At 47.6% G+C, this 17,683-nt stretch overlaps 2 protein-coding genes across 6 annotated transcripts; one reads left to right on the forward strand and one right to left on the reverse strand.

Annotated features, from left to right (window-relative positions):
- Nucleotides 1–11,501: 11,501 nt before the first annotated feature.
- DEDD (death effector domain containing) lies at nt 11,502–13,964 on the forward strand (the record flags this gene model as incomplete). Of its 3 annotated transcripts, none has more annotated exons than XM_084249726.1 (4): nt 11,502–12,116; nt 12,286–12,393; nt 12,952–13,163; nt 13,563–13,964. In XM_084249726.1, exons 1-4 carry the CDS (start codon nt 11,792–11,794, stop codon nt 13,962–13,964), a joined length of 1,047 nt encoding a protein of 348 aa, XP_084105852.1. In that variant the 5' UTR covers nt 11,502–11,791. The 3 variants fall into 3 exon arrangements, with proteins under 3 accessions (XP_084105852.1, XP_084105853.1, XP_084105854.1); XM_084249727.1 differs by having other exon boundaries at nt 12,952–13,098; nt 13,588–13,964; XM_084249728.1 differs by lacking the exon at nt 12,286–12,393 and having other exon boundaries at nt 12,952–13,098; nt 13,588–13,964.
- Nucleotides 13,965–15,305: 1,341 nt separating this feature from the next.
- NIT1 (nitrilase 1) lies at nt 15,306–17,211 on the reverse strand (the record flags this gene model as incomplete). Of its 3 annotated transcripts, none has more annotated exons than XM_084250867.1 (6): nt 17,120–17,211; nt 16,618–16,866; nt 16,413–16,516; nt 16,093–16,226; nt 15,811–15,936; nt 15,306–15,572 (listed from the first exon to the last, which is right to left on the reverse strand). In XM_084250867.1, the coding sequence occupies exons 2-6, from the start codon at nt 16,860–16,862 to the stop codon at nt 15,306–15,308; spliced, it is 876 nt and encodes a 291-aa protein (XP_084106993.1). In that variant the 5' UTR covers nt 16,863–16,866; nt 17,120–17,211. The 3 variants fall into 3 exon arrangements, with proteins under 3 accessions (XP_084106993.1, XP_084106992.1, XP_084106991.1); XM_084250866.1 differs by having other exon boundaries at nt 16,618–16,872; XM_084250865.1 differs by having other exon boundaries at nt 16,618–16,902.
- Between the last annotated feature and the right edge of the window lie 472 nt (nt 17,212–17,683).

Raw genomic sequence — 17,683 nt, forward strand, 5'->3', positions numbered from 1 at the left:
AACACTTCATAGACATTATTTAAATATAATCATTAAAACAATGATTATACTTGCCTCTTTTACATAATGAGAAAACATACTGAAATAGTTAAAAGACTTGCCCAGTCATATGAGTGAGGGTAATATCAGGGGAATGAAGAAAAGGAAACAGGCCAAGGAGATTTTGAACATCACATTATTAGGATTCGGTGACTACTCATACTCAGGAATCAATAGACACAGGAATTCGAAGTAAGGATGTATAACTAGATTGGAAGCTCAACTTAAAGTAAGAGCCAGTGTGATACCTGGATAAAAATGAGTAACTGGATCAGCTTGGCGTTGAGAGGAATCAGGAACTAGAAAAGATTGTTAGGTCAGCAAGTTATTGCAGGAGAAAATGAAGAGGAAAGCCCAGGCAGGGATGCAGGATCAATGTGGGCCTGGAAGAGTCAAGAGGATACTTAGTGACAATGGGTTGTAGACCACTTTAAGTGAATTTCTGACTTTAAAGATCTTAATTCTGGCAGATCTGGGGAATAGCATGGACAGGGACAATCAGTAACTATTGAGATTGGAAAAAATAAGAGCTACAGTACTTAGAATTGGTACTGTTGTTGACCTGGAAGAAATATTCAGTGGGGACTTGGTAACTATCTGAAGAAATGACATGTAGCCATGATGTGTAAGCCCAGTGAGTGGGAATTACAAAGAGCTATTTCTAAGTGCAATAAATAAATAATATATAGTAAAGGTTTTCTAATAACTAAGAATTACAGTGAACTGTGAATTATAGCACAGGATATAGTGGAAATAGGAGCACGTGAATGGTGGCTGAATGATGTCAAGTTTAAGACTCTGATAAAGGAAGATAATTGTGGGGATAGAGTATGTTGAGCAGAAAGGAGTGGCAAACAAGGTCAAGCAGAAGAGGTCAGTCTTTGAAAGCTGGAGGGATGTTTTCTCAGCTGTGTCTTCAAGGAAGAGACAAGAACCCATGTAAACAAAAAGATGTGAAAGGCAAAGGACTTTGACAAAGAATCCTACAAAGGGTTCTCAATCTCCTCAGTAGTTTCCTCACCTTGTGAGTTGGAGCAAGGAGAAGGTGGAAAAAGAACATAAGGCAGGAGAATAAGCTTTTGCTTTAACTATACAGAGGATGTATAGTGTAAATCCAGGGGCGTGTGTGTGTGCGCGTGTGTATGTGTGTTTTTACAGTTGGTTGACCAGAACTAACAACAAAAAGAATTCTTAAAATGTTTCAAATGTGTTCTTTTTTTTGTCCCCCTCAGTGATAGGTATGAGAAGGCCCACCTCTACACAGGTCTTTGGTGTAGCTAGCATTTACTCCATTTCACCTCAGAAAATTGGCTTTGTTTTTTTTTTTTTTTTTAAGTTGGTGTCTTTATTAAGATCTCTTCAGCACCTGTTTACTCTCATAGCTGCATGTCTAAAGGGTGAAATTCCTGGGCCTTTCTAACAAAATATTCTTACAAATGTAACCATGAATGGAATGGCTAGCTTAGGACAGCTGGTCAGGCAACTGTTCCAATGGCTGGAATTTGCAACTTTCAGTTGTTTTTTTTTCTTTTTTCCTTAAAGATTTATTTATTTATTTTTCTAAGATTTATTTATTTATACAAGCACTGGGTACAGTCAGAAGTGCGGGAGGGTGAGAGAATTCACCAGAGCCAGAGTGTGGAGCAGAACAGGCAGAAAGACCGAAGTACACTGCTGAGGGGAGCAGTGGGGGGCAGGAGAGGTCTGCATGCCATATGGTACCCTTGCCTGGTGGCCGGGGATTGAACCAGCGCTGCAGAGGCTGTGGGCAGCTTCACAACCCAGCGCTCAACTGCTGCGCCACCGGGGAGGCCCGATTTATTTATTTTAATACAAGAGCTGGGGTACAGGCCAGAGGCGGGGGTGGGGGGGGGTGAGAGGATTCACCAGAGGCAGAGCAGGCAGATAATAAAAATATACTGCTGCGGGGAGCGGCGGGCATGACAGGAGAGGGCTGTCATGCCATGTGGGATTCTCGCCAGCTGAATGGGATCAAACCCTCACTGCAGAGGCTGCAGACAGCTTCACAGTGAGGCGCTTGATTCACTGCGCCACCAGGGAGGCCCTGTAACTTTCAGTTGTTAAGGTAGATTTGGTACCAGAGAATAGGGTTGAATACCATTTGTCCTGCAGAAGAAGTTGGATTATTTTGGAGGTCTAAAGACAAATCCCTGTCCTTCCTATAGCTTTCTATCCTGAGTGAAGGTGGCAGCCTGTTTGTTTTCCATAGGCTGCAACAGCAGACTGGTAACCACACAATCAGAGAAGGCAGCCCTTGGCACCAGCACTTCTAATTCTTTTTATTTTTTTAAAGATTTATTTATTTATGGGCCTCCCCGGGGGTGCAGTGGGTTGAGTGCAGTGCTGTGAAGCTGTCCGCAGCCTCTGCAGTGCCAGCCGGCGAGAATCCCACATGGTGCACTGACCTCTCCTGTTGCACCTGCTGCTCCCCACAGCAGTGTATTTCAGTTGTCTGATTGTTCTGCTCCCTGCTCTGTCTCTGGTGAATCCTCTCACCCTCCTGCGCCTATGGCCTGTACCCCAGCTCTTGTATAAAAATAAAAATAAATCTTAAAAAAAAACTTATGCATACAAGAACTGGGGTACAGGCCAGAGGTGGGGGGGGGGAGGAGTGAGAGGATTCACCAGAGACAGAGTGGGGAACAGAATAGGCAGATTGACTAAAGAAACCAGAACAAAACAGCATATACAGTATGATTCCAGTTATAGGTAGTTCAAAAATAGGCAAGAGTGGGCAAAATTGTTATAATAGCAATGGTGACAACAGAAGTTTCAGGTTGGGTCAGAAGGTGCCAGGATTGACCTCCCCACTTCCTTCTGTCCATTCCTATTTCCAATGACAAGCAGTTCCCTCTGGGGTGGACTATCTGAACATGGTTACTCTTTCAATGCCTGTTTAAATGTGCCATATGTATTTTTTGTACTTCCTTCCCCTCCCCCCAGTTAATACACCACATCCTTTCCAGGTTAGTTCTACTATCCAACTGCCATTAAGACATCTCAAATTGGTTGCCCCGTGGTCACCTAAAACTCCTCTCCTCTTGCTATACTCTACAGATAGCTTCTTTTTCAAGTCAATACCATGAAAACATTTGTCATTACAAGTTGTGCCTTTCCAGTCACTTAATTGTCCTCAGTCTGGTTTCTACCCCTCTATAGCTCTGAAACGTTTCTCCAATCTTACTAAATGACTTCCTTGTTGCAAATGCAAAAGGCATATTTCACTTTTTTTAAAGATTTATTTATTTATACAAGAACTGGGGTACAGTCAGAGGCACAGGAGGGTGAGAGAATTCACCAGAGACAGAGTGGGGAGCAGAACAGGCAGATTGACCGAAGACACTGCTGAGGAGAGCAGTGGGCGAGGCAGAAGTCTGCTGCGCCATGTGGGTTGCTGCTCCCTGGCCGGCCGGGACAAAGGGCACATTTCAGTCCACAATTTACCTGATCTTTCACATTTAACAGAGTTCTCTCCTGGTTTCCTTCTTTCATTTCTGTTTGCCCCTTCTCAGTGTCCTCTTTTTTGGCTTTATTTCCTTCTCTTAATAATGGTGATGTTATTTTCTTCTAGGTCATCTTATTCACTTCCATAGCGTCAAAAACCATGTATACTTTGCACAAGAGTATACCCTCAATCCTTTCTTTTTTGGGTTCCCAAGCCACACTATGTAATATTCAATTGCCCGCTGAGGGTATGTCATAGACATCTAAATCTCATTTTCGCCTCCCAAACACAAAGGAAAATGGCACATTATCCCCCAATTGTCAAAGTCAGAACGCTGGGAAGTGTCTTGGAGTCCTTTCTGCCTCGTACCCATTTCCGATCTACTTTCCCACCGGCACTTCCCCTTCGATATAGTACAAAACACTGACATCTGCCCGGATAAGAACTTCGCATTTTTCCTGGCCTCTGACTTGGTCCCTTCCAAACCATTCTCCCTACTGCAATCAGCGATCTGTTTAAACTGCAAATATTGTATAATCGTTCACTCAGCTAAGACTCTTCAAAGCCTATTCATTGCCCTTCGGATAAAATCCACTAATTTACCAGGCCTTGCGTCACCTGGTCCCTCCCACGCTCATCCTTTACCTCTTTAACTACATCAGGCTGCTGCAGCTCCGAGCGGGCCCGGCCCCCGGGCCCCCAACCCCAACAGTCCGCCGGGATTCGGCTCAGGCGACACTTCCTTAGGGAAGCTGACGCTCAGACGGCAAAACTAAAGAATGAAATCCGAGAGGTCACTGGAGCAGAGCTTTCCGCCCCGGCCTCCGGTTACGGAACGTCCGGGTTACCAGGAAGCTGAGGGCAAAGGTCAAGCCGCATCACGAACTTCCCCAGTACACCCGGCGCCCGACCCTGGAATGGTCCTGGGATGGTGCCCGTGCACACACGGCTGTCAGTGCCCGTCTCTGTGCTTCTGGGCGCGCCAGCAGCAGGATCCGGCGCGCACGCGCTCGCTCCTCTCCCACCCGTACGGTTCCCAGAACCCCTGTAGAAACGCCGGCGTTGCCAGCTTGCCCCAAACCAAGATGGCTGCCGCTCCCCTTTCTCCCCTCCGAGATGAAGCCATGCACTGTCGGCCAACGCTGCTGCCAGGCTGCCCTCACCCATAATGGCCGCCCCACTCATGCCTCGCTATGGTCCCGAAGCCGCCGCTCACCGGCCAGGTTCCGGGAGGCGCCGCTCCCGACGCAGTCGCCCGGCCGCCCCGCCCGCTCCCTTCCCCCACGCCCGCGGCGGCGGCGGCGGCGGCGGCTGGAGCCCGGATGCGGCGCCGGGAGGCAGGCCCGGGAGCGGCGCGGATGGATCCAACATGGCGGCGCCGGGCTTGAGCCGAGAGTGAGGCGGCGGGGCGGCCGGCGTGGGGAGGGGGAGTCGCGGGGCGGGGCGGGGCCGGGCGGGGCCGCCGGGTTGGGGAAGGAAAGTGGCGGGGGAGGCGGCGGCGACGTCCAGCCGCGAGCCCGGGCGGGAGGTGACGGGACGCTCAGGTGGGGGAAGGGAGCGTTGGGGGACGGGCGGGGGCGGGGGCAACTGTGGGAGCGAGCAGGGGTCGCGGCTAGGAGCGGCGCGGGAGGGGCGTAAACAAGGACGGCCGCCGGGCCGGGCCGGGCCGGGCCGGGCCGGGGTGTCTGGAGGCCGAGGTGGGGAGCGGGGCTGCGAGCCTACCGGATCGGGAGGTAGGGGCGGAGGCAGCCGAGGGGGTGAGGCGAGGGGGCGGCGGCGTGCGGCTGGGAGGGGGCTGGACTCCCGGGATCAGGGTCGTGAAGAGGTGGGAAAAGGTGAGAACGGGACCTGAGACGTTTGGGGGGAGGTTTTCAAAGTGTTAAATTGGAGAGAGGGGGAAGGGCCTAGGGGAGAATTGGGGTGGAAAAAGGAGAGAGCGGAGGTTTGGGGGAACGGAGAGCGTGTGGAGGTGACGAGGTAATGGAGAAAGTGAGAGACGAGGAGGAAAGTTTGGGAGGAAGGGGAATGAGGTGGGAGAAAGGACGGGAGCTGCCTGGGTGCTGGAGGTCCGGGGCTTTCCCTTTCCCTGTGGGAAGAGAGCAGAGTTGAGCAGCATCAGTTGCGGCCAATTCTAATTGCCAGGCCTTTAGCTTTTAATAGGGTGGGCAGGGCAAAAAGGAATGGTCATGTGGGTTTGGAGAATTGGGGTAGGATGAGGGTTCAACTGGCTTTGCTTTCCGGAGGCTCCCTAGCTTCCAGTTTGTTTTTCCTGGTTATTAAGAGAAGGGAAAATAGGGCAACTGGTGTACTGGAGTATGGAAGGAGTAAAGGACTTTGCTAGTGTTTAGCACTTAGCAATGCAAGAATGAGGAAACAGTGTGCTATGTTGAAGCCTTGTATGCTGAGGTGTGCAGACTCTGGATGTCTGCGAAAGACAACAGAAAACACAGAATCGACCTTTGAGGCAGCCAGGCTGCTTAAATTAGCGCGTTGCTTTCTACACTCTTCTGTTAAGTGTTAAGAGGTCAGTATTCATATATAGAAAATTCATATGTAGAAAATAGCCCCCCGTGAGGCGATGATTTATCTGTGGATGCTGCCCAGTGCATATTTTGTTCTCACTGTGTGCGAGTTAAGGGACAGGGTGAAGAGAGAATTTGGAGGATGGTTCTAGTTTGATAATGAAGTGGTGGAAAGAAGGTGCTTCTGTGGCTGTAATCACTTTCTTTCCAGATGAAAGTCAACATTAATATGGTAACAAAATAGGTGGATCTCATAAGGAAATGAGGAGTCAGGTGAGGAGGTGTCCGAGAATAATTGGTTGCCCTGTTAAGTTGTTGAGTTTGGGACCTTTTTGCATTGAGACTTTGAGGCTGAAAATTCTTGAAGTTGATATTGTTTTGTGAATTGGTCAGTAGAGTTAGGGAAGCTTGGAAATTTTGTTGGGGGAGGGGATTGAGTTCTCTCAGCTTGGAATGGATCATTTCAATTAAAATGGCTTTAAGCTTGCAGCTGAGATTGACTAACTCTTTGGGTTTTGAGGTTTCAAAATAAAGCTTGAAAATTGACTCCCTCCCCACCCCACCCCCATTTGTTTTTGTTTTGCTCCTGGCTTTGAACCTTGTGCTAGGAAGAGACCTGGGAAATTAAGGTTTTTGCAGAGGTAAGTCTGGAATTTAAACTGTTTTCAAACAAAGGAAGGGAATGGAAATGGCTTGAGAAATGTATTTGGGATTGAGCCCAGGAATGGGGTAGATGCCAGGGAAAATGAGTTTTCACCCATCCAACTGAGTGCATAAGATCTATTGCAGTCACTTTCTCTTAAGGTAACTGGATGTAGATAGGAGGGAAAGGAGAGCAGAATTAGATGTTTTGGAGGCTCCCAGCTTTGCTTTGTTGTTCTCTAGTCATCTTGGTCAGCTCCAAGAGAATCATTTTTTTTAACATATGGAAAGTTGTACTCTAGTACAATGTCTACTAAATGTTGCCCATGGAGGGCTGCTGAGGCTCTTCCCATAGAAGGCTTTTTCCTTCATCTTATTCTTTCTTCTAGTTGTTCGTGGTTCCTGGAATCTTCCTTTTGAGAACCTGCTATGTAAATTGGACTTCCAGATACTGGTTACATTTTCCTAGTCCCACCAGCAAGAAAACGCTATGTACTCTTTACATATTGAAGGTTTCCATATTTTCAGGTTTCAAGACACCGTTCTCTTTTATTTCTTCCACATGACTTTCATCTGAGGATTTCTGAGAGAGTCAAATACTCCTAGTTTGCCTGTGGAGATAAGATACGTTCTTGTTGGTATGAGACCAGACTATTGTTTTCATTTCCAGACATCACTCTTTTATTTCTTCCACATGGCTTTTCTCTAAAGGCTCCTGCGAGAGTCAAGTCCCTCAAAAAATTAAATAAATAAACAAACAAATAAATACAGATATTATCCTGGTAGATTTCTAACCTCAAGCTAGACTTTACTTGGAGTTAAAAACCTAATGGAGAATGTGCAATCAGGAGGAAATCCTGTAGCTGTTGATCTTTGACTGTCTTGGACCTCCCTGAAACAAGCAAACAAACTAGAACTCTGGGAAATGCAAAAATTCATTAGAATAAAGAATTGTTCTTGGGAAACTGTTTTGGGGGACCTACGGGTTATTGGACCCAACTAAGCCTTCAGATCGGGACCCTGTTTACTGGAATGTTTGTTTTTTGGTATCTGGCAGTATTTCAGACATCAAGACTCAGTAGTTCTCTCTATTCTGCTTAGAGGATGCACATTCTCCTTACTACTGATACCTTTCATCTTGTATCTACATAATTTAAGTTCCCTTACTTCGCTGCCACAGAAAGCTGAGTATATTAAGATGAGGTTGGCCATGTTCTTTTCATGCTGAAGTTAGGTTGATTCTTGGAACCCCCATCTGGATTGCTGAGTGAGTGAACTCACCATTCTGGAAGATAATTAAGCCTGCATGCCTGCTTCCCAAGGACATGGCCTTGGAAAACTTGCACCTCTTAAATATTTTGCTTCATTCAATAAGCAGTGTAGTTTGATCAGCAGCCTAATAGGAAAGCTCTGCTGCTGGTCTAGTTTCAGTACTTAAATCGCTGTGAGGCTTGAGGGCAGGATCCTTTGTGTCTGTTTTACAGAGGTTGGTATTTTTCTTCATAAAGATCAGATTGAACCAGGTCAGATTAGACCTCCTGGGATGGGACAGAAGGGGCGGTAGCCCTACCACCTACTGTTCATCTGAATGGCAACAGCAGGTAATGGAGGAGCTAAGGTGGGAGAGAGATGGAATGCCGCCTTGGTGCTGGTTAGAATTATGAGCTAAGTGAGTCTGTGTGTGACTTGTTTTGTTTTCTTTCTGGAATATTGTTTGATGGGTTTAGGTCAGAGGGACCAAAGGGCTTCCTTCTCCAAGGCTAGGGTGGAAAGTGACATGCTATATCTGTTCCTTTGACCCTTTATTGTGCTTCATTTAAAATAGGGTTTCTCGGGCCTCCCCGGTGGCGCAGCGGTTGAGTGCTGGGTTGCGAAGCTGCCCGCAGCCTCTGTAGTGCCGGTTCCATCCCCGGCTGCTCCCTGGTCACCGGGGGAGGGTCCCACATGGCACGCAGACCTCTCCTGCCACCCACTGCTCCCCTGAGCACTGTGCTTCGGTCCTTCTGCCTGCTCTGCTCCCCGCTCTGGCTCTGGTGAATTCTCTCACCCTCCCGCACTTCTGACTGTACCCAGTGCTTGTATAAATAAATAAAAATAAATAAATCTTTTGAAATAAATAAATAAATAAAATAAGATAAAATAAAATGTCCCAGGATGGGGAGATTGTACCGCTGGTCTAGAAGCTCCGATAATTCTTGCACTTTCAGTGATCTAACCTGGAATCCAGAACTTATCAGTGGCTTTAGTTTTTGTTTTGTTTTTCTCAAATGTAGGGACTTTACCCTTCCTTTGAGGATTAAGGCCTATTTGGAAGTACACCCATTAATACATAATTAGGACTATAGTGCTTTCCTCTTCTGCCTCATTTTCCACTGGTCTGGTATGTGGGGATATAGTTTTTCATTTCCTGGGATTTATAGTCAGGACACTTTGAATCAGGGAGATCTGGAGCAACCTGTTGATTGTGAATTCTGACCAACATCTCTGAGATCCTCACAGCAGCTGGCCAAAGGGAACAGGTGGGGTCAGGAATAAGGAGAAGTTGTAATGAGAGGTTCAGTCTTCTCATGTTGTCTATGAGCAAGACGTTACTTTCCCTCTGTCCCCTGCATTTGTACCCTTGTCTGTAGCAGGTGAAATGACAGGAAATGACAAAAGAAACCAGCCTGTAGTTGAATAGCTATTTTCCCAGCTGTTTCCCATGCTTTGGGTGGGGCATCTGGACGTTCAAATTTGGGCATGGGTTAGATTTCCTGTGTACATGTCAAGTAGCCAGGGCTTAGGGCTGATTCCAGGATGTATCTCCCTTTTTCTGAAGGGTACGAGTCTTTCCAAACTTCCACTGCAGGATCAAAGAGGAGGAATTGGCTTCTCTGAAGTAGCTTTTCTTTACTCTTTCTTAACTTACTCTCAGTGTCTTGGTATGTAAAATGGACAGAAGAACTTCTCTCATTGTTGAGTACTGTGAGGTGGGTAGTTTTGCATAGACTAGGGGAGGCTAGGGCTAGGCAGAGTGTATCCTGGTAACTTAGTTGTGTGTATCTATTTTTAATGGGATCCTCTTGCTCTTGGACTTACCTGAGTTCGTTTCTTAAATGGTATTGGTTATGGTGACCTCTCGGATGTTAAGGTCAGTTCAACAGTAGGTGGCTCCTACTCTGTGCTTGCCTCTATCAGTTGCTAGGCACTGGAAATATAAAAATGATTATGACTTAAGTCCTTTGATAAAAGTTGCTTAGGGTCTAACAGGATAATAAATGCATAGACAATTTAGTGCACTTTGATAAGTGGTTTAAAGAAACTATACACAGTGTTCCTCAAAGGACACTGAAGAGGACTACTTATCCCAGCATGGGGGTGTAGAGAATGAATTTGAAGATGGCATCTGAGCTGACTGAAAGGATGAGTAGGAGTTAGCCATCTGAAAAAGGGTGGTGATGGGGGGTGTGGAACAGAGAAGGCAGGGGGGATTCAGACAAAGGGAATAGTCTGAGGAAAGGTATAGAGAAATGAACTGCATGATGTATATGAATTATAAACTGTGGTAGAGAGCAAAAAGTGGGTTATGAGGTTGAAAAGGTAGGCAGGGCCTGATCTGGAGAGTTTTGGTGTGTTGTATAAGGAATTTGAAGTGTTCTTACAGGTAAGGAGGGGCTGTAGATAGGTCTTAAGGAGAAAAGTGACATGGTCAGTTGTGCATTCTAGCTAGTTGATTCAGGTGGGTGTGGGGTGGGTTTATGTGGGTTAAGATTGGTGGTAAGGAGAGCCCTTGGAAAGGACTGTTGCAGTAGTCCAGGTGAGATTATGGGAACTGGAACCAGGTCAGTGGCAGCAGAGTTGAAAAGGTGAGGCAGATTTAAGAAATATTTAGAAGTTGCATTAACAGGCATTTCTAATTGATTGGGTGATTGGAGGTTGTGGTCAGAGGATGGAGTGGTGTGTGTACTATCTGGCAAGGCAGTAAGTTTGAGGGACTAGAATGGAGGAGAAAGTTGTGGGACTTAAGAATTGGTTATTGACTGGATCATTGACATATTGACATAACCCAGGATGATGGAGGAGCCTTGTGAGTGAAATGCCAAATTTTATAATGAATGTAGAAATGTGATCAGTCACTGACAGGGGATTGGTAAATGGTGACCATAAGGTATGGTAAGAAGGTAAGGTTAGGCATATCCACATGGGGTGTGAACATCAAGGGAGTACAAATGGCATAGGAGAATTGTAAGAATGTAATGTAGCAGCTTAACGTTTGTTAACTTAAACCCAGCAGTTCTGGTGAATATTATTGATCAACTTTCTGAGCAGTTACACTTCGGGACCTGGTTGGGTTATAGGCAAAATTAAGGATAGGTTACTGGAGGGATGAGTCTGGACTGCAGAGATCAAGAATCTTATCTTTGTGAAATCTCTTTTACAACCATTTATATAAAATTAATAACGTGATTTCACATGTAATTTCTCATTGGATTCTTTACAAGTCTGAGAGTTATGTGTATTGATGAGAACACTGAAACTTTGAAGAGAAGTGACCTGCTTAAGGCCACACAGTTTAGTGTGTGACTGGTTAGTACTACCAGTTCCATTAAAGATTTTCAGTTTCTTTACTCTGTCCCTGCATTCATCCCATGCAGCTTCTGTATTTGAGTTGAGTGAATTATTTACTTCATCTCTATTTAGCCTACATTTAAGAGGTGAGCTGGTGGCAGGAGGATGAGAGATGGGAAGAACAGTTCTCAAGGGATCAAAAGCAGTGTTTTGGAGGCAGGAGGAACAATCTGGATATCTAATAGCAATTTCTGTTGAATGTATAGTGCTAAAATTGATATAAAGTCAGTTAGGGGAGGTGACTATATTTCTCCAGAGGGTCTAGACTTGGTGTGGCATTGTCTATGCTTTATTTTTATTTTAAAATGTAATAAAGATACAAGTAAATAAAAGTTAATACTTATTAAGCACCGTCCTGTGGCAGGCATTGTGTTAGACACTGGGAGTATAGGAATGAATAAGACTAATTCTGCCATTGAGTGGTAATGGCTTTTTTCCTTGTCCTTACAGTAGAGTGGGGATTGCAGCTGCTGAGCAGGGGATCTGGAAGGTATTGCACACCTGAGCCCCCAGCATGGCCGGCCTAAAGCGGCGGGCAAGCCAGGTGTGGCCAGAAGAACATGGTGAGCAGGAGCATGGACTGTATAGCCTGCATCGCATGTTTGACATCGTGGGCACCCATCTGACACACAGAGATGTGCGTGTGCTTTCCTTCCTCTTTGTGGATGTCATTGACGACCATGAGCGTGGCCTCATCCGAAATGGACGCGACTTCTTATTGGCATTGGAGCGCCAGGGCCGCTGTGATGAGAGTAACTTTCGCCAGGTGCTGCAGCTGCTGCGCATCATCACTCGCCATGACCTGCTGCCCTATGTCACCCTCAAGAGGAGACGGGCTGGTGAGGGTGCATTGGGGGCTGGGACCACTGGCATTGGGAAAGTTGTGGGAATCCAGGTGGGAGGCGGCATTGGCCCTGGGAATAGTGAGAACTTAATGAGGCCCTTTAGGGGGTTGCACTAAAAGGGAGGGCTGCTTCTTTTCCTGAATGACTCACTTTCCCCCTACAGTGTGCCCTGATCTTGTAGACAAGTATCTGGAGGAGACATCTATTCGCTATGTGACCCCCAGAGCCCTCAGTGATCCAGAACCGAGGCCTCCCCAACCCCCTAAAACAGGTGAGAAGATATAACTCCTCTAATTTTTTTAAAAAGATTTATTTATGCATATAAGAGAACTGGGGTGTAGGCCAGAGGTGTGGGGCTGGGGGGAGGGGTGAGAGGATTACACCAGAGAGAATGGGGAGCAGAATGGGCAGATCTACTGAGATACACTGCTGAGGGGAGCAGGAGAGGTCTGCTGCGCATGTGGGCCAGCTCCCTGGCCGGGGATTGAATTCATGCTGCAGTGGCTGGGGATAGCTTGGTAGCACTGAGACTTTAACTCCTGTGCCACCAGGAAGGCCCAGCTCCCCTAATTTTTCTAATCAAGTAAGAGGATACAGAAACTATCATATTCCCAGATTTGCCTAAGAGAAAGGACACTGTCCTGTCCCGTTCCCCCCGTGCCAATATCAAGCCCTGTAAAAAGCTGGTTGAGGTGGCAATGCGTCTCCTAGTCCTTTAGTTCTTCTTATATTGTGTCCTTTTTGGAGTCACGTTGATACTGCTCTTAGTGCTAAGAAGTGTTTGGATTTCTGCTTTTACCCTACTGTGTCTACCCCTTTACCCTGTCAGTGCCTCCCCACTACCCTGTGGTGTGCTGCCCCACTTCCGGCCCTCAGATGTGTAGCAAGCGGCCAGCTCGAGGGAGAGCCACACTTGGGAGCCAGCGAAAACGCCGGAAGTCAGTGACACCAGATCCCAAGGAAAAGCAGACCTGTGGTGAGGAGGTTAAAGGGTTCCAGAGGTGGAGTAGACTCAGGGGGAAATGGAAGGAACTGCAGGCAGTGGGCAGATTTCACTCCTCAGTGCCAGGGTTACTTTGATCACTGTCACTGGTTGATTCAATCTCTGGGGAGAATTCTTCTATCTTTGTGGCAGAGAATATGTCAGCTTGGTTGCTGTTATAACATCGTGGGTGTAGGATGAAGCAGTCATTGACAGGGTCAAAATGAACTGTGCCAATTAACTAGAATACCTGCTGGAGGCCAGTGCTGTTGTGACTGATGGGGGTAATCTGATGTGGGCCCTACCCCATTTAAAGGCCCCTTCTAAGATACATAGGAAAGAACTAAGTAGTACTGGGGAAGAGAGAGGTCTTTGGGCAGGTGATGTGCCCAACTTTACGCCCTGCTGTTCACGTCAGCCTTTCAAGCCTGGCTTGTTCTCATCCCTCACAGCCATCTTTTTTTTGCATGTTCTCTTCTATAGACATCAGACTGCGGGTTCGGGCGGAATACTGCCAGCACGAGACTGCTCTGCAGGGCAACGTATTCTCCAACAAGCAGGACCCACTAGAGCGCCAGTTTGAGCGCTTTAACCAGGCCAACACCATCCTCAAGTCTCGGGACCTGGGCTCCATCATCTGTGACATCAAGTTCTCTGAGCTCACCTACCTCGATGCATTCTGGCGCGACTACATCAACGGCTCGTTGTTAGAGGCACTTAAAGGTGTCTTCATCACAGACTCCCTCAAGCAGGCTGTGGGCCACGAAGCCATCAAGCTGCTGGTGAACGTGGATGAGGAGGACTATGAGCTGGGCCGACAGAAACTCCTGAGGAACTTGATGCTGCAAGCATTGCCCTGACCTCCCCCTCACTTCTCTGGGGACTGTTCCCACCACCCATCTCTGGAGCTTACATACTGTTCTGGGGTTTGTTCTCTACCCTTCCAACCAATCACACCCCTGCCTTTTTTTTTTTATTAAGGAAAAGACAAAGAAAAATGGAAGTGGTGTCCCCCACCCTCCCTGCACCCATGTGCCTGGGGTCCCCTGTTTCCCTTTTCCACTGACCCCCAATGTGTGTGTCTACAGCCACCTTACCACTGAGCCATAAGACAAATGGATAGGGAGAAGCAAAGTCTACAGAACATGGTCTTTATAAAGGGATTGACGTGAGCACCGCTTGAGGTACACCGAGGGGGTGTCAGTACTTCTGGCTTTAGGAGGGTTCTTCAACTTTGTTTGAAAAACCAAAGGGCTGTGAGTAAGGGAGCCGTGTGGAAGGTGGGGCTCGGAAGTGTATTTTGGAAATTAATCACCACCCTCTCCCAAATTACAGAGTTTTTAAAAAAACAAAGACGCTGTGGCCCTCTCCACTCTCTCCTAGCCTCTGGTGCTGCTCCTCTGTCTCTTCTCCTCCATTCCATGGTTGAAACTTCTGCCTGGTGTGGCTTCTTCCTTTCCCCTTTGCCAGACCCTCTAAGGAGGACTGGGTAAGAGGACTAGGTCAGCTTGGCCACCTCCCGGCTGTGGTGTATGTGTACATGCACAGAATGGATGGAGAAGAGACTGCTAGTTAAAATACACTCCCCCTGGAAAGGGGAAGGGGGAGTGTACTTCTTTCCTTCCATGTTCACGTGAAAATAAATAATGTATCCTGTAGCCCTTTCCCCCTTTGCTTTCTTCTGGCTTGGGCAAAGGGCATCATAGGTGGAAGTGAAATAATTTAGTTTCAACTTCTGTTCCCGTCCCCATCCTTGACCCCATGCCCAATCCCAACGTGGGAGAATAGGGCTGGGACATGCACTGAGTGTGGCACTTTGATTTTGGTGGGGAGGCATGCTGATTGAGCCAGGGGGCCTAGAACAGGGGCCTAGTCCAGCTGGTACCATCCCACCTCCCCTTTCAGTTCCCAAAGGAGATGTCCGGACACAGACTTCATGATTATATTTTTTTCTATGCCAGTGCTGTTCAGCCCTCAGCCTGATTTCAGTTTTTGTGAAATAAACAATGACTATATAAAATTCCACCTTTCTGAAACTCAAATCTGAGCTCAGGTGAAAGTTTCTTCTTTCCCAAGAAGCTGAGCCTGTGCTCTATCAAGTCAGTCAAGGGCCCAAGTGAGGAGATGCGCATGATTTCTGCTTATAAGTCACAGCAACACCAGCTTACCATGGGGGTCTCAACTCACAGAAATGCAAAGTCCTAAGACAATGCGTGACCCAGACTGCCATAGAGGTCATGCCTTCGGTGCTGAAACACAGGCAGGTGTTGGCGCAACTGTCGTAGATAATTGAGGTCAATTCGGGCAAGGCAGAGGCCCGGTCCCTCAGAGCATCGAGCCACCACTGTTCCCCAGGGATCTACCACCATGCTGTGGCCATAACTTGCTCTCTTCTCATGATGGCGTCCACACTGTGCGGCTGCCACTACATAGCACTGAGTTTCAATGGCACGGGCCCGGAGCAACACCTGGGGATGAGGGAGAAGCATTCATTTAAGTGCATGTGGCCCATAGGGGATAAGTGACATGCCACTCTACCCAATGTGATTCTTATAATGGCATAGGAATGATTTACTATGTGAGAGGCAACAATGTGGGGAATGAGTTTTCCCATTAGGTAAGAAGACCATCTTTCAAATGGTAGAGCCAAGAGAGGAGACTGAGGTTAAGAGAAGGCTCTTAAGTTTTGAAGAGGTGCCCTCTTACCTCCCAGTGTGCTGGGCCTGTAACAGATCCAAAAGCTGAAGGGTAGGTAAGTATTTCTGCTCCAGCCTGAGCCAATGCCAGAGAGAGTTCAGGGAACCGCATGTCATAGCAGACAGCTAGGCCAATCTGGAAAAAAGCAACCTGCTTAGTAACCCTCCTCCCCACATACTGTTTATCACAGTACCTTGGTCATATCCCAGCCACCCCATTCTTTAGGGCTTTCTATAGTACAGCTTTATAAAGTATTCCTATGCTCTCCCTTGTTGCTTTCACAATTCCCACCTTGCCTGCTGGTGTGCTGACAGGTGACTCAAGACTGGGCCCAGGCATGGTAGAGTTGCTCTCACGCATAGGTCCTTGCCCTGGAACCTCTACATCACACAGATGCGTCTTCCTGTATGTGGCTACTACTGACCCTAGAGTAAGAGAGAGGGGATACTTTTTGTATTCTTCTAGAAGCTCAGCTTAGTTTCTCTCAAGGAGGAACAGAATTACAAATATCCAAAAAGCCAAGGAAATATAGCTGAGAAACAAGAAAATTCTTAAGAATCTAAGTTTAGGTATTAGTGTCCAGGAGAGAGGCTAAAGGGAGAACATCTCACCCTTGCTGTTCAGAAGCACATGACAATTGTAGATTTTCTGAGTCTGCTCCCAATCTTGGCCACGCTCATGGAAACCACCCAAGGACAGCCAGAGTCCACATTCCCTGGGGGGAAGGGACACTGACAGCTCGTCTCATGTCTGGCACTCCAAGGACATTGCCCAACAAATTAACTACCTCTACCTCTTCCTCCCCATCCCTGATACCTGGCAAGCTGGGTATATTCTCCCAAAAGGTTCCCACCCAGTGGCTCAGAAAGGTGTAGTGTCTCCTCAGGGTCCCGGGCAATGAAGTCGAAAGCCTCAGGCAGGAAAGCCAGGCAGGCGCCCAATCTGGCAGCTTCTCGAACCAGCTCAGCACAAGTTTTAAAGTTCTGCTGCTTATCTGGTGTTGATGTCACCTGGCACACGGCCACTAGGGGCAGTTCCCAGGAGGAAGAGGAGGTAGCCATGGGTCTGGCCCTGTTAATGACACAGGAAGTCCTCAGATTTCTAAGCATGGGAAATCCAGGTTTAATGATAAGGGGGCTCAAGTGGGTAGGCAAGAAGGCTGCACTTCCATTTGAATTTTAGAGGGCACAATCACCCACCCACCAATCAAATGTTCTGTGAATGGCTGGCACCCGTATTTCCCAACACCCATTCACATAACTTTCATCGACAATCTATGCGACAGGTACTGGGGACACAACAAAACATTACACATTACCTGGGCTGAATACCAAGCGCCGATAGTCGAGGTGTCCGGAGTCCGGGACACAAAAGAATAGACAGCAGCTGGTGAGGAGGCCTGATGGTGAAGCCCAGCCTGAGGAAGAAAAGAAATCAGGACACCCACCCTTTCCTCCAGCAACACATTTCTAGAACTCTGATTTGTCTCTTTACACGGTGATGATGAAACAGGCCCTGCCAAGGAAAAACAAGCACTCAAAATTCTTTATTGTGCGTAATTATGGGTCACCGGGAGAGACCATAAAGTCAGAAGACACAGGAAGGGGCTCTTGCGGGCATCCGAATTGAATACCTCCACTTCCGTGATCTTACACTAAAAGGAGACCCTTTCCCTGCCAAAGATTTCCTCAGTTAAAGTCATCTCCCAGAGACACTCTTCTCGGTCGTGCACCTGCACAGCCCCTTCCACCAGATTCTCTGGGGACGTTCGTTCCCCCGGGCCCTGCGTGCAGGTGTCCGGCCGCCCACCCCCGCCTCTCCCGGGCGCGTCTCTGTTGCATAAGCCAGAGCACCGCCGCGGAACCCGCCGCAGTTGCCGAGG

The sequence above is a fragment of the Talpa europaea genome, assembly GCF_964194135.1.
Source record: "Talpa europaea genome assembly, chromosome: 12".
Taxonomy (NCBI): domain Eukaryota; kingdom Metazoa; phylum Chordata; class Mammalia; order Eulipotyphla; family Talpidae; genus Talpa; species Talpa europaea.